At 39.4% G+C, this 27,218-nt stretch overlaps 1 protein-coding gene across 7 annotated transcripts in view; it reads right to left on the reverse strand.

The window, feature by feature from the left end:
• Positions 1–1,305: 1,305 nt before the first annotated feature.
• The window catches only part of plce1 (phospholipase C, epsilon 1), a 99,598-nt gene continuing 73,685 nt past the window's right edge, over positions 1,306–27,218 (reverse strand). For 2 of the 7 annotated variants that reach the window (XM_055175758.2, XM_055175763.2), the window contains 27 exons: positions 26,849–26,875; positions 25,911–26,532; positions 25,135–25,320; positions 24,943–25,060; positions 24,659–24,839; positions 24,319–24,441; positions 23,858–24,233; positions 21,208–21,269; positions 20,882–21,047; positions 20,667–20,774; positions 18,608–18,724; positions 17,434–17,592; positions 17,222–17,339; positions 16,866–16,907; positions 14,957–15,066; positions 14,758–14,875; positions 12,793–12,924; positions 12,189–12,482; positions 11,875–12,038; positions 10,482–10,743; positions 9,982–10,100; positions 8,975–9,103; positions 7,693–7,872; positions 7,122–7,280; positions 6,822–7,034; positions 6,590–6,710; positions 1,306–2,954 (listed from right to left, as the gene is read on the reverse strand). In XM_055175758.2, coding sequence (XP_055031733.2) covers positions 2,821–2,954; positions 6,590–6,710; positions 6,822–7,034; positions 7,122–7,280; positions 7,693–7,872; positions 8,975–9,103; positions 9,982–10,100; positions 10,482–10,743; positions 11,875–12,038; positions 12,189–12,482; positions 12,793–12,924; positions 14,758–14,875; positions 14,957–15,066; positions 16,866–16,907; positions 17,222–17,339; positions 17,434–17,592; positions 18,608–18,724; positions 20,667–20,774; positions 20,882–21,047; positions 21,208–21,269; positions 23,858–24,233; positions 24,319–24,441; positions 24,659–24,839; positions 24,943–25,060; positions 25,135–25,320; positions 25,911–26,532; positions 26,849–26,875 — 4,540 coding nt within the window. In that variant the 3' untranslated portion in view covers positions 1,306–2,820. Of the gene's footprint in view, positions 2,955–6,497; positions 6,711–6,821; positions 7,035–7,121; positions 7,281–7,692; positions 7,873–8,974; positions 9,104–9,981; positions 10,101–10,481; positions 10,744–11,874; positions 12,039–12,188; positions 12,483–12,792; positions 12,925–14,757; positions 14,876–14,956; positions 15,067–16,865; positions 16,908–17,221; positions 17,340–17,433; positions 17,593–18,607; positions 18,725–20,666; positions 20,775–20,881; positions 21,048–21,207; positions 21,270–23,857; positions 24,234–24,318; positions 24,442–24,658; positions 24,840–24,942; positions 25,061–25,134; positions 25,321–25,910; positions 26,533–26,848; positions 26,876–27,218 lie in introns of all 7 variants that reach the window. The other 5 variants (XM_055175761.2, XM_055175759.2, XM_055175760.2 and 2 more) reach the window with 5 other exon arrangements.

The raw sequence follows: 27,218 nt of genomic DNA on the forward strand, positions 1-27,218 counted from the left end.
CAGAAATCACTATGTATTATTTTTTTTAACTATTTATTTGTATGTTACAGCTGCAGATAAGTATTTGAACACCTGTCTTATCAGCTTGAATTCTGACACTCAAAGACCTGTTAGTCCTTTAAAATATCCACCTCCACTCCATTTATTATCCTAAATTAGATGCACCTGTTTGAGGTCGTTAGCTGCATAAAGACACCTGTCCACCCCATACAATCAGTAAGAATCCAACTACGAAGGCCCTGTCCCAAATGGCACACTTTGGACTTGTGGTCCTCCTCAGAGTCCACACTTTGATGACATCATGTAGTCCACACTTTAGGGACCCTTGATGCGAGTCCACGTGGGTGCACCGGAGTCGTATTTTGGGACAGACTCGAGCGTCACACCGGAAATAGGTAGAGAAGTTGACCGTCAGTGTGAACTCGTCCCTTTTGTCGTCAGATTGGTTTGATTGCTCTTTCGCAAGGACTTCTGGGTTGGTAAAGTGCTGCAGTGCGGGCTTCACTGAAGACTGCATCAAGGGGGCAAAGGAGGCGCTGATGAGCACACTTCAAAGTGTAAAATTGACAGATGGGACACCCAACAGACTCGTAGACTGAGTGAGCACACGCAATTTAAGGCCACAAGACCAAAAGTCCACATGAAGTGCGCCATTTGGGACAGGGCCTAACATGGCCAAGACCAAAGAGCTGTCCAAAGACACTAGAGACAAAATTGTACACCTCCACAAGGCTGGAAAGGGCTATGGGGAAATTGCCAAGCAGCTTGGTGAAAAAAGGTCCACTGTTGGAGCAATCATTAGAAAATGGAAGAAGCTAAACATGACTGTCAATTTGCTTGGACTGGTGCTCCATGCAAGATCTCACCTTGTGGGGTCTCAATGATCCTAAGAAAGGTGAGAAATCAGCCCAAAACTACACGGGAGGAGCTGGTCAATGACCTGAAAAGAGCTGGGACCACCGTTTCCAAGGTTACTGTTGGTAATACACTAAGACGTCATGGTTTGAAATCATGCATGGCACGGAAGGTTCCCCTGCTTAAACCAGCACATGTACAGGCCCGTCTTAAGTTTGCCAATGACCAACTGGATGATCCAGAGGAGTCATGGGAAAAAGTCATGTGGTAAGATGAGACCAAAATAAAACTTTTTGGTCATAATTCCACTAAACGTGTCGTACCTACGATGACAATTTCAGACCCCTTCATGATTTCTAAGTGGAAGAACTTGCAAAATAGCAGGGTGTTCAAATACTTATTTTCCTCATTGTGTGTGTGTGTATATATATATGCATCATTGAAATCCAGTTTCACCAAAGAAAGTTTTATTAAGCAGTTGGTGCAGGTTGACAATAATAATTCAGTACTGACATCACAAAATTGACAATACATTATTTTACAAGTGCTAAACCACTGCAATAAAACATTTAAGCTGCTTTTTAACCCCAATAAGACAAACTGTCATTTCACTTTTAAAGGATCTTGGTCAAAATAAAGCAGTAGTGGAATATTCATAGAAAAGACAAGATAACATGTAAAGTAAAATAGTGGCCCACAGTAAAATAAACACGATTAAAGTCAAAGTATTTAATACCTAAAGACAGCTCTGAAAATCTACATTATACATAAATACAGTATATGAACAGACTGGAGCAACATTCATGCCCCTAAAAATAAATAAATGTAGATTTCATAATTACCTCTCATTTATATACACTGAATGTACAGCCAACCTGGGCTATAAATAAATTATATTATGAAATATTTCACTGAAAGAAAGAAAGAAACTGGCGCACTGAACTTTAGATGACTCTTAAAATCATGGGAATAACAAAAAAATGACATTACTAACAGAAACGATCATGGGCATCTGTTTCTTATAGAGGATCTATAGGATAAAAAGCTCGCACTTTATTTAAACACGAGTTAAAACCTAAAAACTTAATGAACATGATGGTTTTAGTTTGGTAAATATAATTGTACTGCAAGTTTATACTTTTAATTTGAATGCCTGAACAGCACATTTCACAATCATGTTTAGTTTGTGCAAAAAAATTGTAAATGTTAAAAAACAATTAAAAGTTCAAGAAAAGACAAGCACATACGGGTTTCATCCAACACATTCGTGCACAAAAACAGAAAATCTTTTTTTTCTGCTGTTGGTCATTAACATGCAGCAAATGTGCCATTACATAAAACAACTTCAATGAGCTGCTGTACACACACTGAACCAAATCAATCCAATAAAAATAGCCAATAAAGGGGTGCAAAGTCAAACTGGCTCAGTGTTATAAGCTCTTCTAACAAACTGTGAAGACCCGGGGACATTTCATTTATTTCACTATTCCAAGTAACAACACACAATGTGTAAAACCACAAAATACAACGTAATGCATACAAATGCATTGATCCATTGCAGTACTGTTAAATCAGGACCACAGAAAAAGAATAATACTGCAAACTCCTGCTTTAATCTCACTGTCCATCAAAATGAGATGGATCTCAACTGAAGAACATCTGCTGAAGATCAACCAGCCCAACAACATCAACTGAAGAACATACAGCCAAACAGCTCAACTGAAAAGCCTCAGCTCAAGAACATCCAACCCAACAGCTCAGGTGAAGAACATCTAGCTGCACAGCTCAACTGAAGACTGTCCATGCTAGGTCAAACATCTCTCCAGCCCTGTAGTCATCCAAGCACATGCTCTGAACACACGTTTAACAGTGTAGTTCTTAGTGGTGAGCACTAACAGGTGAACGCTCACACATCATGTGAGAGTAGTGAACACTAGAGAGGGCGCTGCTGCTGTAGTCCTGGATTCATTTGTGAAGCTTCCAGTTCCACAGCAGTGAGATGAACCAGGAGGAGGCTGGAGGTTCAACGCCACACTTGGAAACACACGGCCTCTGATAACCCAAGCATTCCTCCATCAGTCCAGCCTTCGACACACATCCTACAGAGACAGAGAGAAAAAAAGAGAGTTTGTGAGGTAAATGAGGAGAGTCGAGTGTTTGGTTTAGTTTAATGAGCACAGCTCCCTCTAAACTCCAAGTCATGTGATTAAGGTATGAAATATCACAGCAGCACCATTACTAATCACAAAAGTTCACTTTCTCTGGTGAATTATCATATTTCTTTTTCAAAACAATCTTTAAAATAAAAAAGGGGACGAACACACCGCGGCTGAAAACGGCAGGCGGACACCGACTGACGGCTTTTTTTAGCTGAGCTCTTTGGTTGCTGTGATACTTCTGTTTTGTTTATCAGTCGTTGTACGATGCGCCGGTTGGTTTTTGTGATGTTTATCCCGCCCCTCTCCCACTGTGATTGGACGGCCGTGTGAGGGCTGACATTGACGAGCCGCGCTTTTCACCCAAATTTGAACATTTTTCAACTCTCGGCGCTGAGCGCTAACTTTTAGCGTGCGAAAAAAACTGCCAGCTGCTGGCTTGTAACTACTCATGTCTTTAAGGCGTCATGAAACCCCGCTGTTTCAGCTTCAGTCTACCTCACTGTCATTTTGAAAAATGCTACTTAAATGGGCGTGGACGCTGTGAGAAGAACGGCGATGAGTGGGCGGTGCAACTGATATAAGCTAAGATTTACTAAGAATAGCAGTATTACAGAAATAATTAAACAAATATAATATTTAATTTAAACAAAGGTCAAATAAAACTTTTATAGTTGAAATAATAGCGTGTTTGAATATAATGAAAAGTCCTCAGGAAAGATCAAAGTCCACCTGCCTCCCGTAGCTTTTCCGAGCAAATTCAGTTGATGGTGAGTGTAGTCCTGACAGCATCGTGGGGAAAATCATCCAACGTATTCACAGCGTCTACGTAATGGCGCAGTCACATTTACTTTACTATACAGAACCGCATTCATGTGCGATTATCCTGAGCCCCAGACACCCCTCCCCCGGCTGACTTGGCCGCACACATAGATGTATACACTAGATGTCGCCTTGGGGTTCTTAGCATGCGTCAAAACCGCCGCCATCTTAGAACAGGGGTCTTGTCACTAGAAGTATCTAGGTAAAGCTGTTATGTCTGCCTGTACTTTGAATTCATGGACGATGCTGGACTGTTGTGCTGTGCATGGATGTAAGGGCTACTAGCACTATGCATTACAGTTAGAAAAAGTAAATTTTCATAAAATCAAAACTTTTATTTTTTCCTGTACTAAATGCTAAATACATCTCTGACTGTTGAAACGAACCAAAAGAAAACCAAGAAAATCACGTTCATGCCGATTTATGGTGATTTCATTTCTGTTACACCATTGCCTACAATGACGCTGATGCAAGATTCCCCTGTTTCAAGATGGCAGCTCTGTTTGACGCATTCGGTCCAATGAACTGCCGTAGCCAAGGCGACATCTAGTGTACATATCTATGGGCCACACAGAGCACATGCACGCGCGCACACACATACAAAAGCGAAACGTCTCTGCATTGGATAAGAACACACTATCTTATAAATATTAATGAGACACTGACGGTTATGAGGTACTACAGTAATTTGCCACGTCACAGTGACGTTTACACAATATTGAGTTTAAACCCGGAAGACAAAAATATCACAAAAAAGCTAAAATTAACTAGCTTTCTCCTAATGTTAAAATTAACAGATACTAACATTGTCTTTTATGATGTGCAACACAACTAACTTTGTTAACATCTAAAAAAAGTGTTGGTTAGAGTTTCATGACGCTTTAAATAGGGAAAACATGGAAGTGTTTGGTGGCTCCTAAATTCATCCCTGTTTGGATCCTAAGGAATGAATGGGGCTAGGCTAAATGCTAACACATTCACGACATGCTGTACAAAGATTAAGTGCACGCATTGAAAAAAGATAGGTATGTATTAATTCATTTAAGTTGAGGTAAGAACATAGTAAAATATTGAAAAACGGTGGTGTTTTCCTTTAACTAAATTAAAAAAAAAAAAATGTATCTGCCGATACAGATAATTGGCCAACACAGTTATCAGAGAGACATTAAGCACTGTCATGTGGTCGTCTATCGGACAAGTACATTTGACTTGTCAAAGTAAAAAAGTTACCAGCCTAGATAATTTTTTTATTTCAGCCTTGTCAACTTGGTTATGCCTCATTGGCAGTGTTGGGTAAGTTACTCAAAAAAAGTAATTAATTACTAGTTACTAATTACATCTTCAATCATGTAATTAGATTACTTTACAAATTACTCTCTCCAAAAAGTATTTAATTACTTATTACTAATTACTTTCTAAATCCTATTTAGTACATGATACAAGGATAGGCTTGAAATGGCTCGAATAAATAATATATAAAAGTACATCAATTATTATGGTCCCACTTTAGGGTCCAATTCTCTCTATTCACTAACTATTAACTACTTTTGCCTAAATATACTCCAACAACTAATACTAAAGAAGTTATAAATTTTAAGTATTGGTAGAAATGGGGAGGGTTAAGGATGTAGAATAAGGTTTTGCAGAATCAGGCATTAATATGTGCTATTAAGTATTAATAAACAGCCAGCATCTCATTAATATTAATGCTAATAATCAACCAGTTAATAGTGAGAATTGTAAACTTAAACCAAGTTTAATCCACTATTGTATTATAGTATATATAATTGTTTAGAGTCCATACACAGTATTTAGTTACATCAGAAGTAACTGTAATTAGATTACAAGAAAAATAAGAGTAATCCCTTACTTTACTTTTTCAAAGGAAAAGTAATTTAATTACAGTAACTAATTACTTAGTAACTAGTTACACCCAACACTGCTCATTGGTATAGAATGTTATATCACAAACAAAAGCAGTTATTTTTATTATTTATTTATTTTTTGCATTGACATTTACGTTTTTCCCCACAGATTTACAGTTTATTTGTGGCAGCCCATCTGAGGAGGGGGTGGCTAAATAATCATGGGTAACTACTATACGGTCAGGTGGATGCGGAGCAGTGCACAAGTTACAAAAATGTCCACATTTGTGCTTTGCGCATGGCTCCACATCTGAAAATGACCGAAAGTCTGTCAAGTATAATCGGCTGAAATGAGTGGTCAGACAACGAATGATGCCACAGGTGTGTGTGTACACAACCTGTTACTTTTTCAAAACATTCACTTGTCCCGGACACAGATCAATATAAACACATGATCTTAAATCCAAACCAGCATATATTCAATCTTACAATGAACAAAATCTACTATTTAACAATTGATAATAACTGTTAGTAAATCAGCAATAAAGTCATTAATAAACAATAAATTCATGTCAGCATGCCTTTAATTCTCATCACATCAGATCAGATTGCTTACTTCACAGTTAGACTCAGATTATAATCAGACAATCTCAGCAATGATAATCCATTCTGAGTGGTTAAATGGTGTAAGTAATGAGTCTCTTTGACTGCAGACCAGTACGATTATAAACTTGTACACAAATGTAAGACAGTAAAAGTGAATGTGAGGTTGTAGTTTGTGTTAAAGTGTTGTTGATACCTGTTGTGAGTCACTGCACACACACACACTGCAGTAGCATCTTCTTCATTCTGAGAGCTCACGCAGAGGACATGCAAGCTTCTCATCCTTACTGTGTGTCGTCTCTTGAAGCGCCGGACCGTTTGCATTCACCGTCAGACTACGACTTCGGCCTGTCAGCTTTCTCAGCTCGCTGGCGAATGACACACCCTTACGTCTGTCGTCACGAGCAATCTGACATCAACGACAATACAAAATAACAAAAAAAAAGTTGTTTTAAAACAACAATTACAATTTTTTCAGGGGGGGGGGGGGTTGTAATGATTCTTTTAAATTAGCAGACACCTGCTCTTTGAGTTTTAGGATGAAGCGTCCAGCTCCTTTCCAGCGACTTTGAGCCTGAAACACGCACTCTTGATCCTGCAAGACACGCTGACACGCTTTCCCCGACGAGGACTTCTTCCCTGTGGCGTCTTTAGTCAGCTCTTCCATCAGGACGTAGTCGCTTGGGTTTGGGTTACTCAGGATGCTCAGCGAGTATTTGGCTTTGCTCAGGGTCTACAACAGAGAAAAAAGACTGAGCTGCGCAGACGCAGACAGGAGTGACATCATATAATGTAGATAGATTTGTGAAGATCTTCTCACCTGTTGGATGATGTCCTGCGCTGTGCTGTAACGTGGGGCTTTGATGACCGTGTGAGGCTGTTCGGGTGAAACATCATGGACCTGCACTAGAAAGGTCCCATCCTCTGTACTGCTCACCTCCTCCGTACCCTCCGGCAACCCATTCTTCTCATTCATGTTCTGACACAAACACCACCAGAGGGAGCAAAAGAGCAAGAATATGAAAACAAAGATTTGTAAACATCTGCTTCTGTGAACACCTGGTGCGTGAATTGTGGTTAAAACTGTTTTGTAGAGATTTACTGGGTTTGTACCAGCAACTATAGCAACCACTAACTGCACAAATTATGCCGGTCTTTCTGGATTTTATAATAAACATTAACTAGCCAGTCAAAACGGCACACATGTGTGACTCACATTACGAATAGCATTAGCTTTAGTGGTTCACTGGAGGTCTTACATCAAAAAGATGGCATTTGCGTTAAAAATAAGATGGATAAATCGATCTGTGCCACAGACAAATCTCTATGATATCAAAGTGTAGAAAGGTTGATGTGAGATGGTGCTGTATAAATAAACCATAGCACTTTACCTCCTCTCTGGTCCTCAGGTTTATTCTGCACACATATCCATCATCCAGCTGCCAGCTCTGAAGAACTTTCAACAGCGTCTCATCACTGGACAGAGGACGTTCATGAGCCGCTCTCTTCTCTCTAGACAACGGCCGTCTCTCCTCCATCAGGAAATATTTAGAGGAACCATGTGGAAACAGCTGGTGAGAGTGATTGTATGTGATCAACACAGATTCCTAATGACAGTTATTCATCCAATGAGCTTCCAGGATTCATCAACAACAGCTGTATTTCCATTACCCTTTAAATTACATTATGAATTGAAAGTACGGCCTATGCAAACAAGTCAATTTCACAAAACCTCAGATTTTCAGGCAATTCGGAAAAGGTGTATTTCGCAAAACAGTTTATTTGCATTTTCAAAACTAAACAGAATTTTTGTTTTAAGTATAGTTTTCGCGTGCTTACGTGAAACTATCGCGTGCGCACGTAAAAGCGAAAGATTCACGTGCGAAAGCGAAAGATTCACGTGCGCATGCGAAACTAAACGCGGTAGTTTCACGTGCGAGCACAATAGTTTCACGTGCGCACGCAAAACTAAACTTTATTTAATTTTTGCCCTTCATTATTTATTTTTCTTTATTTAAAAAAGCGTCTTTTTGTTTGTTTGTTGTTGTAAATTTTCAAAGAGTTTAATTAAATGTTCATGCTATATATTTTGATTGCATTTGTAAGTAAAAATGTAACTGCCTAACTTGTCACGTAATATAAAAATATAAAAAATAATATATAGTATCTGCAAAAATCGCATCGCTAGCAGAGAGAAATTGATATTGCATCGAATTGAAATGAACTGTCCGATTTACACCCCTACTGTATACATTGCCACTCCTAAATATAAGGGGCTTTCATTGGCATTAATGTCTGGATAATATTCTTACGTCTCCTTTGGTTACAAAATAATGCCTAGTGTGGTGCATGTGATATTAGTAAACCTACCAACATCATTCGACGTGATGTCTGGAATGACTTATTGCGAGAGGAAAAACGACATTTCAGTCGCATTATCATCGTTTAATAAAAATGCCATCATTTTGCGTAGTCTTTTGACTTTTAGAAAATAAAGCTAAAGTTTTACGCAAATGGAAATGCAGCTATAAACAGATATAATAATGTAATCATAACTGGAGGATCTCAGACAGCAGCAAAAAAACATGAGTGTGTGTTTATATCTACACAATCTTGGTGTTGTTACAGTATACAGTGTATGTGTTATATATAGCTGATGTGTGTTGAACTTACAGACTCCAGGAGTTGTTTAGCTGTGGTTTGATCATTGACAGACACAACACTGAAGGGTTCAGGACCTGGGACTCCATGAAGCGTCACCTTATGATGCTGAGCGGCTCGTTTCTCATCTGTGCTGAACATCTGATAGTAAACACAGACATTACAGATCTGTCAGACATCCTATAGACCAAGAAGGTATCAGGAAACTTTCATATGATTTTAATGATTTCTGGAAATGACACGAAAACTGAGGAGAAATGTGTTGTCCAGCTCCGAAATATTTATTGGGCAAAAAACTGCTGTTTGTGTGAGCGATATTCTACTACGACTTAAAGGTGCCAAAGAATGCCTTTAAATAATCTGTTAAATTATTCATTGATATCTACATTGATATCCAGAGACGGTTTTACATGTCCATTTACAACCCTAGGATTTGCTTTTAGAATGAAATGGTCTATTATTACCTTATTTGAAAGGGTCATGAATAATAATGTTGAGCTTTGCTCTGATTGGCTGTTTCTCAGAGCAGCTCCTTTAGTAGCTCTGTGTGTGTGTAAAAAACCTTATGTTTGAGGCTGTATCAGACAAAGATACAGATTTTAAGGATGTTCCTGAGGTCGAAGTGCTGCAAACTAGTGCTCTTCCGCCATACAATATAGCTCTCATTTTTTTATCCACTTAGAAAATCGCCACGTTTTATTTTGTGCCACCATACTTACTCGTGTAACTACTCATGTAACAGTCTTTAAATAGGGAAAACATGAAAGTGTTAAGTGGCTTCTAAATTTATCACTGTTTGGATCCTAAGTGGGGCTAGGCTAAATGCTAACACATTCACGACGTACTGTACAAAGTTGAAGTGCACGCATCGATAAAATATAGGTATGTATTAATTTGTCTAAGTTGAGGTAGGAACATAGTAAAATATTGAAAAATGGTGGCGTTTTCCTTTAATGCACTTATTTTTATAAAAACCTTAATTTTGACCAAAATGAAGAACTTTTGAAGTTCTCTCTCACAATAGATGCAGGCTGAGCTCCTCCAGCAGAACTCTCCTCTGTCCTGCGACTGAAGATGAACAGACTGGAGATCTCCAGAGGTTCATTGTGCTGGTTCTTCATCTGCACATGTCTGTAACCTGATACGATCAACACAAAGATAAAGCATTTTTTCAGATCGACTCTTATATGAAACTGTAAATCATTTGCATGATCATAGACGTGCGCAGGTGCTGAGGATCTTCTTCAACATGCAGACGTCATGATTGATAAGGTAAGCAGAACAGGTGACTGAATCATGACTTCTCTCTTGCCGTTAGTTTAACAAGTGTTTTCTGTTGCTTCAGCAGTATGTTCCGGTTCATTATCTAGCTATAGGATGAAGTATCAGCCAATGAGAGATGATCAACTTCATCAGTGAAGACGCATCACCCGCTCCTAAACTCCCATAAGAACTGTGAATGGATGCTGTACCTGTCATTGATTTATTAGGGTAATGGATGGATCTGTAGGTCACTCACCTGTTTTAAGGCTTTTGATGGGTAAAATCCTCTGAGCCGTCACCTGTGAGCTGTTATTTTCCACCACAGCCACACGCAGAAATGCCAAATCCTCAAAGTACACATTAAACTGAAAGTGCTCGTTCCACATGGGATTCAGAGTGTTGCGGTGGATAGGTTTGGTACGGAAATGACAGCTATCCGCCGGCATTCCCAACACTTCCACTTCCACATAAGGACTGGCGTTCGAGTTCCCCGGACACACGTTCTGTCCTGACACAATCTGTGTGCACGTGGATTCATTAAACACATTCATCAAACCCTGAGGTTCACTATTCATTACATTCACAGGTAAAGGCTAGTCTCAGACAAACTGAATGGGTGATTCTCACGAAAACTTGGTTTTAAAAATGTCAAGCATGAAAATGTAAAAATTCCTTAAATTGACTTTTTTCCCACCAGACATTGAAAAACAAAGTCTGGAGTAAATGGGAACATTGATTAAAAAATTTTACTTATCATTTAACACTTTTTGTAACATAATTAAAAAAATTAGTCCTAAAAAATCTCATTACCGCAACAGTCAGAAAACATCAACACTGACATATTTTCAAAATGACATGACAAACCTGAAAGAACATAATTTGGAGATTCTGCACATGCATTTAAAATCAAAGTATTATGCTTCTATTAATTAAATAAACATTTAATAAGCATCTGTTGCGGTAATGATAATTAAAATGTTGTGTAAGCATTCTGACAAACAATATTTCAAATTAACTGTAAAAAAAAAGATCTTACCTGGTAGCCATCTTGAAGTAACTGGTCCATGTGCTTGGTCACTCAAAATCAAACTTTATTAAAATTCTGTATGTGTGCTTAAACTGTTCTCAAAAAGTGTTGCGGAGGATGAGAACATCAGGCATGGACACATCATTTTCCTAATTTTTCTTCATTATTATTATACATGAATATTCAGTAAATATTTTTTCTGTCATCTAAAGTAGTCTAGCAAAACATCCATTTACTTTTTTTCGTAATATTTTTGTGTTAATTTGATTAAATTACAACATAACGCATGTTCAAACACAGCCGGACACATTGCGGTAATGAGAATTTCAGCAGAAAATGAGATAAAATTTACAATTATAAATTCTTATGTTGAAATCACACATTGTGCAAGGTAGAAAACAGTATTGTGTTAATTCTGATGCTTTTTAATGTTACTATATTACACATTTTAAAGCTAAAAATCATTAGTGCCGTGGTGTTTCAATGGTTTCGTGAGAATCACCCGAATATCAGTCATGTGTGTTTACAGCGGTGTGAGTGACATTCAGAGACATTACTGCTGCTCACATCTATGTATGTCACACAGATCAGTAGTAATGATGAATAATGATTCTGGACTCACAGTGAGAGAATAGAGGGCGGGGTTTATGTTCTCCAGGTCTCGGTCCAGTGGGCAGAACTGCTGATAGAGCGGACAGCTCGGGTCCCGCAGAACCGCTGGTTTAAGAATGTAACCACAGCGAGCATTCGATTCAAATAGAGCCGAATTCAACTGCATGGCCAGATCTGTGAAAGCACGACAAAAAAAACACACTATTACAGACATCTAGCATCATTACCACCTTCTACAAGATGTTAAAGGTGCCAACGAATGCAGTGAAATAATCTGTTAAATTGTTCTCGGATATCTACATAGATTATCACTGAGCTCTTTACCATCAGTCTGGTAATTGAGAGCGACCAGTTGAATCCCATGCAGCCAGAAGAGCAGTGGATTGGGATTGGCCGAGTCGATGCGCGTGGCTGCCGGATACGTCCTCAAGAGCTGACAGCTGGTGTGCTGGATGAGTTTTTGTGAGTATCGTCGACACAAACGTTTGGCTGCGTTCTCGTTCACAGAGGAGATGTGATAACATTTTGGTGTGCGGATGATGGCACTGAGAGATGTGCTCGGACTTAGTGCCTGCGGCGATTGATCTTCCCAGCTCATACGAGTGCTGTCCACGCTGGCTGCAAAGGAAGCAGAACACTGCAGATCTGAGCTTTACATAAAGACCGACGGTCGATCTTTGATGTTTATTATAGTCACATCCATCATGCTTTTCTCTAGTGTGCACACTTCTGAGACATTCTGTGTGTTTGTGTGGACATATGTTATGTCTATATAAAAGCCTTTCTACTTAAACTGTATAAACTCATTTTCTCATCAGAGCGTCGGTCACTGGAAATATTTCACAGAAAGGAATTTTGATGCTCTTTCAAGCATAAAAAATCAATCACGGGTCTCTAAGTGGGTGTTCTGTGCCCCTCGCGCACATACCTTTTCCTGGAGCTCGGATCAACGTCACAGACTCCCCGGGGCTCCCGCGGGCAGGAGCGCTGCCAAAGATGGATTTCCGGCTTTTTCTGTCCTTTCCCCTCGCAGAGGCTGATGGGGAGAGCGTGGACAGGCCTGGTTCCCACACAAACATACAAATATGTGAAGTCTCTCTGTTTGTATAAGCTTTACCTCTGGGATTATTAAGAGTTTCCAACAGAGCCAAACACCTGATTTTAATTTAAAAGACAAACTCACAAACATTAAACTAATTTTACATTTCACATGCGTCTCACATCAAAGATAGTTAGATAGTTTGCTTTTACATTACCATATTAATCCAAAAACTACCACTAATGGCCAATGTTAATGTGATATACTGTAGGTTAATATAGTTTCTTTAACTCTTTCCCCGCCAGCATTGTATAACAAGTTGCTAGCTAGCGCCAGCATTTCACAAATGTTTAATGACTTCCAGAATTTTTTTCTTAAAATATATAAACATACAATGTATTAAATGAAAGAACAGATTGTATGTTTTAAACAAAAAACATTCCATCCAATCTTCATTTGTTCTCTTTTATCACCTCTCAAATAAGTAAATGACTTTTGTTATGCTGTGTTTACACCAAGCGCGTTTGAGGTGTCAAAATCGCATCTACTGCGCCTAGTTTGCCACTTGAACAGTTTGAATGCATTCGCACGTCTAAAACGAAGTAGACATGCAGGAAAAGCAAGCATTTGATGCGCGTCATAGGCAAAATCCGCTTCTTGTGGGAGGGGCAAGTGCTATGCGGTTGTCTGTTTGCAAGATAGCTGATGTTGATCGTGCACTTATCGAGAGAGTTACCAGTTTGTATTTGGTCACCTTACTATAGGGGAAAATAAACGGTGCGGGTCGATAGACGTCACGTGACTCAACAGTCAAATGTGTATTTACAACTTACCAGGTTGCCCGATGTCCTCACTGAAACTCTTTCAAGCGAGGTCCTTTTTATTCCTGTCTATATAGAAATAAGAACTTGCGTCGTATAGCTCTGGGTGACTGCTTACGGACAATAACAAGTGTTCCTTCATGTTGAATGAGTGACTCCGGGCGGGGCTGCCACCACAGCAGCAAGCAGGCTCCTGATTGGTTTACACGGCGCAAAATTCCACCAAAGTTCAAACTTTTCAACTCGGGGGTCAGCCGCATTTTCGCATTAAACGCAAAATGCACAAATAGCACCAGACACTCAAAAACTAGAATGAGGCGAAATTGCGTCTATCGCGCCAAACGCCTCATCCGCGCCGCAAGACCTCCAGGCGCGCATCAACGCGTCTTTACATTCACTTAACATTGAAATCACTCGCACTTGATGCCTCTACTGTGGCTGGCGTAAAGGCAGCATTAGAGATCAGATTCAGAACAATTATCAAAACAAACAAATCATTTACAATTCGCGCGAATGAGGCGGAATTGTGTCTATCGTGCCAAACGCCTCATCCGCGCCGCGAGACCTCCAGGCGCGCGTCAACGCGTCTTTACATTTACTTAACATTGAAATCACTCGCGCCTGACGCCTCTACTGCGGCTGGTGTAAACGCAGCATTAGAGATCAGATTCAGAACAATGATCAAAACAAACAAATCATTTACTTTTTTTAGGTCAGTGAATGCTTCAGTGATTTATACATTGGGTAATAGCGCCTGCTGGTGGATAATAGCGGAAACATGGATTGCCATAAAAACTCATCATTGGCAGGGAAGCGTTTTCTCTTAATTGACGAGATAACTCATCAATGACGGGGAAAGAGTTCATGTGAATAACACACTAAAATAAGTTTTTAATCGAATAAGGGGGATTTTGAAACGGCTTAAAATCTATGAATGCCTATACATTAGCTGATATAAGCATTCCTCCAGATTACACTACCAAACAAGTCACAGTTTTGAGCTGGTGTGAGGATGAGATGAAACAACAGATACCTGGAAATTTGACGGCCTGACAGTAGATGATGAGATCTGAAAGCTCTTGAGCGATCTGTCTGCTCTCTTTCTCATTCTGAGGAAGATAAAACTCCTCTCCCAGCTCCATGTCAAACATCTACAGCATATAAGCGACATCAAAGACCATTCAGTTTGTATTCAACATACAAAGAAACTCAAAAGTTTGTTATTTCCGGACCTTTCCTTTGCTTCCGGCTTTCTTAAAGCGTCTGGGCATGTCGTCATTGGATTCATACTGAAGTTTCTCAGTGGATGACCTGCTCTCGGGTTTGTCATCCAGAATATTGTCTGCAAAAAGAAACAACTTTACAGCAAAACCCAATGAACATTTACTTGTCCTGTCCAAAACCAAAAGCCAGTAAACGAGCACTTCACCAAGCACATGCTGAAAAAGATACGCAAGTAATATTTAGATAAGGGGTGTCCCCGACTACAGATTTACATATTCGAATCAGAATTGTGGAATCTTGCCAGTCGACTGATAGTCTAAAGATCTATTTCAACAAATGGATAACTTTTCGCTTTCTTTCACAAGCAGCACACAGAAACAACTTCCTGATAAAGTGCCACAACTGCCTTTCAAGTGATGAACGAAGACAAATCTGACAATGCATTTTTATCTTTTTTTAAGTTAAAATGAAAGGCAGTATAAACATTTGTTAAATGATTCCTCATTACATTTTAAAGCCACGATGTACAGAAGATCACACAAAGATATAGCAAAAAACATTTTCAATAACTAAACTTGTAATAACTAAACTTCCCTGCCTGGGAAGCCCCGGCTAAGTTCAGGAATCTGCTTTCATTTTGAGATTTAGCACGTCACAGTCTTTATTATTAAAAACCGCCAAATGACATATACTGTAGTTTGTTACTGTTAATGATTAAAACTAAGCTTTATATACAATTCCTTAAACGTTAATTTATAACAAGAAAAATAATGAAATTAATGATACTACGCTTTATTACTTTGCACAGAAATACTTGCTTGCTTACTTTAAAAACCATAAAAACGCATGTCAGCACTGTTGTCAGTATTCAGTGTGAACTTAAAACTACAGATTAAATGAAGTTTAAATAGTTTAAATGGAGGTCCACACATAAATTTGATCAGATCTGAAGGTAACAGTAGCAGGTCGAGTGAATGGACTTCACTTCAAAACTCATAGTTGTGTCTCTTGAGATGTTTGTATGGGAAACAACAAAGTCTCTTTAAAGAGAGAGCAGCACAGGGCCTGAGAAAGCAGATGGCTTTGTTTTTCCCCACCGATGAGCAGTGCCACGAGCAGGGTCGAAGCGTTCCAAAACAACAAGAGCGTGGAAGACAGAGGACCAGTTTGACATGTTAATACATCTAGACTTTCCTGCTGAAAAAAACAGCATATGTTGTGTTTTGGTGCTGGTTTTCTATTGCCCACCAACGCAACCAGCACCGGCACAAGCACCTGCACCAGCTAAACCAGCACTGAACCAGTACCAAACCAGCACCAGCACCCCATGCTGGTCATACCAGCAAGACCAGCATACGTTATGTTTTGGTGCTGGTATGCTGGTGACTACCAGCTAAACCAGCAACAAACCAGCATGGACCAGCATGGCAATCATGCTGGTCTATGCTGTTTTGTTCAGCAGGGTTCACCTCCTCATTATAATATAATATAATATATTTCATTACAACCAAACACAAGCTATTGAATAAAATATCATACATACACACACGTCTGCACAGCTATCTTTGTGAGGACACTCATAGACATAAAGCAATCCTTACCCCCTAACCCCAACCATCACAACAAAATATCTAAAGGGGCGGTCACACAACACTTTCTTTTCCATTAATTTGCATGCGAATTCATCAAACTGAAAACACAAGCTTGTGTGAAGATATTCACATTTCGCTGCGTACCAGTTCAATTCTGGTGAACTCTGACCTGCGGGATTGTATCATGTGGACATATGTGACCAGCGGAAAGTGAGGACCTGCCAAAATGTCCTCATTTTAGTCTCTTTGTCCTCATTCTATTTGTCTTACTATAAATTGGTTCGCACAAAGATAGCCGTACAAGTAAACAAACACACTTTTTTACCTTCCTGGCCATAGGAAGCAGTAAATGCACTGAGGACATCAGCTACATGATAGTTAGACAAAAGAATAAAGAAGAAAAGAGAGAAGAAGAAGAGAGGGAGGAGTCATCATGTGTGAACAGATTGAAAGATCCTGAAAGTGTTAAGTGAACACAGCTGATGATGATATAGTTTGATCGTGGTGATGCCAGCCATCTGCCACTGGTCATATAACAGAAAACTCACATCATTGGTTAAACCAATGTTTCTTTGTCTGGTTAGTTAGGAAGCTCAAACAAACAAAGAAATGCTTTAACAGTAACACAAGAACTAATTACCAATCTCATCCCTAAATAAAGTTACATGAAAAACACTTTACCATCAGACAACGACTCGTAATCATAATCATATTCATCTTCTTCCTCTTCTTCTTCGTCATTATGTCCTGTGACTGTGCTGCTGTTGGCCTGCGCCTGCATATGAGCCAGCTGATGTGCCTTTATGAATAAAACAACACAGATAAATCATCTGATGTGAACTGCACCTGTATTACCTCAAACCACGTTAATAAATAAGTGTATGAAGATGTGCCTTCTGTTTGAGGATGTCCACTGGAGCCTGATGGGCTTTCAGTTTCTTGTTTTTCAGGAGGATTTTCCTGCGGAGCTGCAGAGGGGATGGGAGACGAGGCTCATCCGCGAAATCACTTTCAAACAGGAATTTAGTAACCAGCTTCTCTCCAAACACCGTCTAAAGGATGCAAGAAGTAAACAAGATTAACCCCATGCAAGTCTCACCAAACAAACAGATGGAGACCATTTATTGTACAAATATAAATACAGTGTATTCAAACACATAAACATTAAAGTTTACACAGATTAAAGGGATAGTTCGGCCAAAAATGATATTAAACCCATGATTTACTCACCGCCAAGCTGTTCGAGATGCATATGTTCATCATTTTTCAGACAAACACATTTTCAGTTATTTTAGAAAATGTTTGAGATCTTTCAGTTAATCAAATGTAAAGTTACACGTCCACGTCCTTTAAGTCCAAAAAATGTGCATCCATCCTTCATAAAATAAATCCAAACGGCTCCACGAGTATAAACAAAGGCCTTCTGAGGGTAATCCGTGCCGTTTTGTTGTAAAAATATCCAAACGTAAAACTTTATAAACAAAACTAGCTTCCGGTAACGCCGCCATCTTAGACTCCTCTGTATTCAGGAGAAAGTATTAGCGTAGTGTACGCACTTGTCTTAGTGACGTATGACAAATTTGGAGGGCGGGGGGCACAGAGAAGCAGCAGAGAAACCTCCGTGAACTGCATACCCTCTCATCTTGAATGCAGACGTGACTAAGATGTGACATTACCGGAAGCCAGTTATTTTCGTTTATGAAGTTTTACATTTGGATATTTCTACAACAAAACGGCGTGGATTACCCTCAGAAGGCCTTTTTTATCATCGTGGAGACGTCTGGATTTATTTTGTGAAGGATGGATGCACATTTTTAGACTTGAAGGACGTGGACCCCATAACTTTACATTTGATTAACTGAAAGATCTAAAACAATTTCTAAAATAACTGAAAATGTGGACATATGCATCTTGGACAGCTTGGGGGTGAGTAAATCGTGGGTTTAATATCATTTTTGGCCGAAACTAACCCTTTAAGGCTCGTCATGCTACAACACATCAATGATCACACTTGATTTACAAAACTCGTATTTGGGTCACAGGATTGTAATATAAAGACAAAAATACCTTAAAAATCTCAGCCATTTTGCGTTGCTGTGGTAGTGAGCAGTGGTTTTCAATGGACAGAATCACAGGCATATCTGAGTTTACAAAGGCTGTGCGATTGATGGCTTCAACAACATCCTATAGACCAGAACAAAATGAACACACTCATTATATAAAAACACACATCTACTGTTTCTAAACTAGTTATTGATTTAAAATATAATTATGATTTATTTCTGGATTGCCCTTATTGCTTTTTAGTATAACCCATTCCAATCTTTAATCTTTCTAAATAAATTATAAACGTAATGTGATGAAAACGCTATAAGAAACACACAGTGGGTACAGAATTCGACCAAACTTCGGAAACCTTCTCTAAATATTTTCTATTCTAATTATTAATAGATTCGATTATTATAGATAGATTTCCAGATGATTTCATAAACCAAACGTACAGTAAGCCAAACGTCAAATTCCCTGACTTTCACTGACCAAAAAATCTGAATTTTCATGACCTATGTCTGACATGCTGGATAATGTAAAATGCCCTGATTTTCAATGTCTTTTTTCATGATATTCCAGAAATTCCATGACCTGTGGGAACCCTGGAATCATATTGAATGTTCTGTTTTGTTGAAATCATTAATGATAACGGGCGGTTTTACACAACAATGACTTTAACCGTAAACAGAAGCATTTCACGTGGTTTGGCTGTTTGTTTACCATCGACTGAGTTTTGGGTTTTGAATACGTCAACTATTGAAGATTGGTTTTAAGAGTGTACGTTTTTTATAATGATGTCTCATTGTCTCTACATAAATGTGAATCTGTTGATAACAGTGACGTCTTGAGGATGTGTTAATTGAGTCTATATGCATGTGTGAGTATAATGCCCAAAGTATACTTGGGCCGTACGCAATTATCATCATCAGGGGCCCGTTTCAGAAAGGTGGTTAAGTGAAAACTCTGAGTATGTTAACCCTGAAATGTGGGAAACTCTTGAGTTTTCCGTTTCAAAATGAGAGGTAGGTTAAACCTGAGACAGCGGGGTAAGTAAAGCCTGTTTCAGAAGGAGAGGTAACTTATACTCAGAGTCTGTTTCCGGAGTAACTTACTCTGTGAACCTTAACCTGGTCAGGAGCAGGTTTTATCCTGTAAACACCAAGTTTCTTGTGATCTCCTCCCCATTTTTAAAGGAGTAGCGGTGTTTAAACTTGTTAGTTGCTTTAGTACATTCATTCATTGTGCACGTTTTTATTACATACACTGTAAAATGTTTTTAGCTTTCTTTGACTCTTTCAGATAACTCATCAATTAAGAGAAAACGCCACCCTGCCAATGACGAGAATTTATACAATTTATACTTATACAACCCGGAAGTAGCGCCTCACGTGAAAGAGAAAGAACTCTGTGTATGTTTTAAAGATTGATCTGCATCTGATCTCTAACAAAAATGCAATTATCTCAGCTTTTTTATCAAAATTTTGTATTTTTGAAGAAACATACCCATATATGAGAGGGAACATTTTCTGGAAGGCATTAAAGGTGACATAGAATGATTGAACGGGGTATTTATCCTTGTTCTGTGATGTGACATGTAGACAAAAAATGTTTTGTTTGGGTCTGTAATGCCTTAAAAGCTTCCTAAAAACCTCTCTCAGATAGCTCTATTAGGGTGGAGGATTTTAAACAAGTGGTTTTGCACCTATTTGGCTCCCCCTACTGGCTTAACTTGCAATCTCATTACTGATTGGCTGACTTTGCTGCCACTCAAAAAATGTAGCCAATTAATTTAAAGTGGAGGGGCAGTTAGATGCCTGTGATGTCATAAGCTTCTGGCTGACATTTCTAAAAGAGGAATATCTATGAGACTGAGATGTTTAGCATGACTAGCACTTTTTGTATGTTCGTGAATGCGGGTAGACTACCATTATTCAACAAAGACAAGGTAAAAATGCTTTTTCATTCTCTGTCCCCTTTAAACTTTTGTGAAAATCATAAAATATTATTGCGCTAGCTGGCAACTTTTTTTAAAACGCTGGTGGGGAAAGAGTTCATCTCTGTTGATTTCTAAACAAACCTTGAAGGGAATCTTAGTCGTGAGAGTATGTCCATGGTAAATAACAGGCATGCCGTCATCTCCATCCCAACAGTCCAGCTCAACACTTCGACAGCCCTGCAGTAACACCTGTACCAGAACCACACAGATCCACTATAGTCATCGCTACACAGCCCTGATTATCAGGAATATTTATGAATAGTTTTGGATCACACTCAGTATAAACAGAGATGTACCTGACTGTAGAGCTCCACTGAAGATTCACCCTTCAGCTGATGACCTGTCAGATACGTGTTATGAGACGACTCGATGTAATAGTATGACAGCGGATGCTGAAGCTCTTCCAGATTCACTTGACACTCTTCATTTCGACAGGCAAAGTTGTCCTTGTCCAACAGAAACCTTGCAGAGTCAAATATTTGTCTTTAAAGATGGATTTCTTTGCGTTATAGCAAAGATTAAATCAATACTGCAGATTATTGGTAAGATCATCTGCCAAAGCAGTATTTGAGAAATTGCTGGTCCACATTATTTTGTCAAGCATGTTTTAATAAAACCAAACCTGGCAAATCCTTCGAAGGACATCCAACCCATCTGCCGCATGCTTGAAGAGGGTTCAAATTTCTGAGGAAACAAAAACAAATGAAATGTTATAACACTAGTATGCGTATCATGTCCTAGTGATATATGAACTGGTGAGACTTTTAATATCCAACTGTCAATCAATGATTGGTAAAGGAAGAATAAGTATAAGTGTTGTTAACAGTAAATTCTGACCCAACACTTAAGATTGTGCCAGAGCTCTGACAGAGGTTTCAAATAATTTTCTACTCTGACAGTAAAAGGCCATTCACATTATAACAATAACTATATAAAATATAGTTTTAAAAATCCTTTTATATTAAAGAGAATATCGAAGTTCACACCACAACTATAACGATAAAGATACAATGATCACAATGGGATCACTTGCTGAGCGATTTTTCCCCACCTGATGAATGATAAACCATTGACAGCCAATCAAATCTATTTGAAATTCAAGTGCATGCGCATTTGAAAAGACAGTGGAGAAGCTCATTGCTGAGGTCTATAACATAATATTACCTCAGGTATCCAGCGCTGATGCAGTTGCTTTGAAATTCAATATGTAATGCTTTTTATTCTACTACATTGACTACGTCAAAAGGTAAAATAAGATTACACAAACTAATTGATTAACTGTTTAGAGTTACGGGAAACACAGCGTGTTGACGACATCTGCTGGATACCCGCTGTGTAAATGCAACAAGAACAGCATATTTACACATTCAGTGACATTTGCAAAAGTTTTTATTACAAGAATTATGCAATATTACTTAATGCCATTAAAGGCAAGTGATTTGCCCGAGTGCTGCGGGCATGAACAAATAGGCTTTATGCCCAACTGCACTACTTCCTGAACTTCAGCCAGCTCCTTGTTTCCTGTCTGCCATTATTGGACAAACTGACTAATCCAGGTGTGCCTGACCTCAGTAGTCACAAACAAACTGATTAATCCAGGTGTGCCTGACCTCAGTAGTCACAACAACAACAACAGGACACACCTGGATTAATCAGTTTGTCCAATAATGGCAGACAGGAAACAAGGAGCTGGCTGAAGTCAGGAAGTAGTGCAGCTGGGCATAAAGCCTATTAGCATAGTTATCGTTATCATCTGGTAATGTGGACGCTAATATAGTTATCGTTATAGTTAATGTTGTAGATATAATGTGAACGGCCCTTAAGACTTCAAAAGTTGTCCTGACAAAACCTTGCTTAAATCCGTATAATTTTTTTAGTTTAAAATTAACAAACATCTGTTACTGACTGTCTGTGTTCAAAACTATATAACAATGATTTGACTTTTCGCTGAAAAATGTTTGAAGTCGTAATTTATCTTTATGTGATCACGTCACGTCCATAAATGAAGAACAGTAGTCGGTTACTTCATCGCATTTTAGAATTGAAAATGCTACTTCTTTAGATTTTTTCAGACATTTGCCACCCAGACTGGAAAATTTAATGGGAATGAGCAATTTTCTTTAAAAAAAAGTTAAAAATAATATATATTGGGGAAAATATATGTTCAACTTTTTTCTTTTTTATTGTTTGATTGACATTGAGACAGACAGTTTAAAGATCTTCTGCAATGCAAGGATCTAATATAATGTTACACATCAGATATTTTTTCACTTAAGACATAACAGATTATATCTGCGTAAATTCTTGTCAAAACAGATCTTTTTAAAACTGAAATTCTGTCTATGTGTGCAAATATCGGTGTCGGGCATTTGCGCATCTGTGTGCATGCTTAAGTCAGCGTGAGGAAGACCGTTTTATGTCTTATCTTTCTTAATAACTCTGTTAACATCAAGCAAGTCCTGCACTTTATTTTCTAATTCCTGCATGTAATAAAACTAAAACCAAAATGTCAGACACGCATGTGGATGGACACACATCTTTGTATAGGTTAAACCTATAGAATGGTACACCTCTCAGAAAACTTACAAATAAAGTTTAGATGCTTTATCACTATTTAGAGCATTGAGATCGTTAGTTGAGGGCTTAATGTACTTATTACCGCGGGTTCACACCAGCCGCGCTTGAGGCGTCAAAATCGCATCTACTGCATCTAGTTTGCCGCTTGAACATTTTGAGTTAACTGGCTTAATTCGCGCGAGAAGCCGCGCATGAAATTCTAGTTATCGAGACATTCACCTGAAAATTCGCGTCATGGGAGGGGCTTCTGCGACCCCGCTTGCTTTCTGTAATCAATGTCACTACTAGAGCAAGCTCCTGATTGGTTAACGCGGCGCGTTTTTCCGCCAAAGTTCAAATTTTTTAACTAGCGCGTTTGCCGCGGCAATGCTCAATTCGCGCAAACTAGACGAACATTGAAATCACTCACGCTTGACGCCTCTACCGCGGCTGGTGTGAACGCAGCACGGGTCACATATGACTTGTATGACGTACTTCTAACGTGATGTTGATATATAATAAGTCAGATCTGATCTATTGCTGTGATCACAGACATCAGATTCATCTGTAGTGATGTGACGCACCTACAGAAAATTACTCTGCAAATAACTGCAATTTTTACATTTTAAACAAAGAAGGCAATAGAGAGACCAAACTACAAACTACTTTATAAGTTTTGAAGCTCAGACAGAAGGACAGACAGTTCGTTCACTCACCTGTATGATGCTGAGGATCTCATCATAGGTCAGATGTTCTCCTTGACAGTTGACTAAGAAGTCATTGAGCTGAGAGATGGTCAGTCCCAGTACCCCCAGTGAAGAGTTCTCCACTCCAGTGCCATTGGTCACTATGCTAGCGGCAGCGATAGCGTCTGAGATTTGCTTCTGGTTGTCAGACATCTGCTGGCGTGTCCGGATGAACAGACCCAGATCAGAACCATTGCGGGTCAGCAGATCGAGATCTGGCTGATGTCCTGTAAGTTTGTCATCAATCCTTAGTGTGGTGTAGAGAGGGACAGAATCAGGACCAGAACGACCACATGGGACGGCGTAGGTGTCGAACAGCTCCTTCAGGTCCTTACGACTCCGAATGCTGGACACACAACAGACGAGAGGAAACTTTACAATCATCCTTGTTTAAAACACATGGAAACAGTTTGAAGATGTGTATGTTCTACCTAAAAGATTTGAAGAGCTCCACAAACTCCACAAAGTTCATGATGCTGTCAGAGATCATGAGATCTTGGAAACCCCTGAAGCAGCTTTTCCCTCGGCCGTGCCAGCTGCGACTGCTCCAGGCCCTGAACACCACCAAACAACATCAAAACTTAGTTTAATCACATCTACTGTTGTTAAAATATGAATGATTCATACACAACCAGTCAACAAGTTAGACACACCTTGTGTTTCTTATTAAACAAAAATAATAAGCTTTTAATAACATTCTAATCTTAGTTCCCATACGTCTGTCTGTGTCATTATATGATATTATCATAAAGTGTGTAAATGATGCCTTACCCTGGTTGCCCTTTAGAGCTGCAGGGCAGAATGGGAGATGAATGGGGGTGTGGTGGGGTTGAGGTGCTGAAGGAGCCAGATGAAGATGAAGATGAGGAGGAGTTGGACAAGGAAGATCCAGGAGACTGGACTTTACTGTTAGATAAGGAGAAGGGTCCAAGAAAAGAGCTGCAGTCCTCCACTGAAACATCACAGAACAGATCTCATCATACAGTCTCTGATCTCTTCATACATCACAAAATCAAAAAAACGTTAAATCAGAACAGATTTCAAGTATTCCTCACCAGCTTCCTGCTGCTCCACACTTTCTAATGAATCCGAGTCTCTCCTCCCTATAGAGTCTTTACAGCTCCTGGTTTTCCGTGAGACCATCTCATCGTCCGTTCCTTCTCCACTGTCTCCCTGTAAACAAAAGATGAGTCAGTAAGAGGTGGTGCAGATGAGCGTGTGTTATTTGGAGGTCTTCATCTGCTCACCCGCACTAAGGCTTTCTTCTTCTTCTTCATGTTGGAGTTGATACCCAGTGGACTGCTCTTCTGGACTGAGTTCTTCTCTGTACTCTTGCTGACAGATGCAGGACCACCAGTGCTCATGTTCCAGCGCCGACCGCCGAACAACTCGATGGCCTGGGCCAGTGTGGGTCCTTCAAATTTACTGTCCTCCTGAAAAAATAAAGAGGTTTTATAGTAATATACATTACACAGATCATAACATCATGCAACAGTGAAAGCTGTAAACAAGTTTTTTAACTGACTTGAAGTTAGCAGAGATATGCTAATGTATGTCATAATGAGAGAACATTATAACAGAAGTCCTCAAGTATAAACATCTAAAATACTTAATATTTTAAAGTTAATAATAAAGATTATTTACACATACACTAGACTCTACTCTTTATCCAATCAAGTACTCAAAGAGGGCCGGTGAATTGAATCTGGTGTTTATTTGAAAATCCGCCAAAGTTAAAATTGTTTAACTCAGGATGCCTATTCGTGTCTTTGCATTGACTTAACATGTAAATCACTCGCACTTGTTGCTTCTTCCGCGTTTGGTGTGAACGTACCATTATGATGTTTTTTTCTGTAGCCCTTCACATACTACTGATTAAGTAGGCTATTTTTTACTGAACAATTTTAAACTTCCATGCAAAAAATATTTTATAGAACAGAATGTAGAATCTCTAACAGAGCTGCTTGTCTTATTTTTCATTAAATAAAAAACCTCTTTGGCAAAACGAATAACATAAGTGTACCTGATACAGGCTAACATACTGCCTGCGCAGCCACTGCAGCCGTTGGTCAGGAAAACGTCTGATCTTTCTGATGGCTCCGAGCAGCTCCTGTATGCCCTCGTGTATCATACGTGCCGTGTGTTTGGGGGCAACAAAGTGAAGCAGTCTGTTGTCTGTAGTGTGAAGTCCATACAGCAGCGTAAGAGCGTTTTCACTGGCGTTCATGTTGCACAGTTTGTGTTGTAGGCACACGTAGTTAACATCCACAGCGGGGTGACCCATGAACACGGCCTTCACTACATTAAGATCTAGGAGACCGTCAGACAGTCCGCAGTGCACGGGTTGGCCCATAGGCAAGTGGACGCAACTGCTGTAAGGTTTGGTCCAGGTAAGGAAACAGTTATCCGGCTGCAGACGGAGGAGGCAGCGGGCCGTGAGGTGACTCTCCGGGTCGTAGCGGATGACCGTCGCTCCCTGGAGCAGGAACTGATGGAGATCTGGCTGCAGCGAGAGCACATACCACGGTATGAGCTCTGTACCGTGAGTGAACGGTCCACGCACCTCCTCTGTGGGCTGGAGGTCTACGTCCTTCACCGGATCAAGTGAGTCTCCTTCTGAATCGGAGAGATCTCCCACTAAAAACCTACAGAAATGATATGAGGCATATTGTCAAAAGCTGAAGCAGTATGAGAAACTGCTCAAATGCCATAACGATACTAATGGGAACACATGCATTAGTCTACATACTTGCTGCCATTCCTGCACTGCAACCAAACTGATGTTTTAATCTCAGGTCATACAGTTAATGGGGTTCTCACAACAAAATGTCCAGATCTAGATCGATCTTTGTTTGGGTCTGGTGTTAAGTCTGCTCTAAGCAGAAACTTCATGCAAACACATCAAACATTGACTAAAACACTGCATGTTACAAAGAAACCTGACCAGTTAGTGCAACTTACACAACACCATCTGAACCAGAAGATCTCCTTCAAATCAACAAAAGAAAGAGACATGTTTGAGAAATGATGGACAGCATGCGGTTACACAGATGAGTGGGCCGTACAAACCACCTATAGTAACACACTTTACTCTTTCAGTGTGCACTAAATACTTTCCTGCACTATTTTCCAGCTAGCTGCTTGACTTAAAATCTCTCTCTTTGAACAATTTCATACACAGTATTATGTGATGCATTTGGGTGATTCTCACGAAATCCATGTCCAGCATCAGAATAAAAAAAAACTTGAAGCCAATTTTTTTGCACATATAAGATTAGGTTCTGAACTTACTGCAGTATAACTATTATTTTTAGAGAATTTAAAACATATT

The sequence above is a fragment of the Misgurnus anguillicaudatus genome, chromosome 4, assembly GCF_027580225.2.
Source record: "Misgurnus anguillicaudatus chromosome 4, ASM2758022v2, whole genome shotgun sequence".
NCBI lineage: Eukaryota > Metazoa > Chordata > Actinopteri > Cypriniformes > Cobitidae > Misgurnus > Misgurnus anguillicaudatus.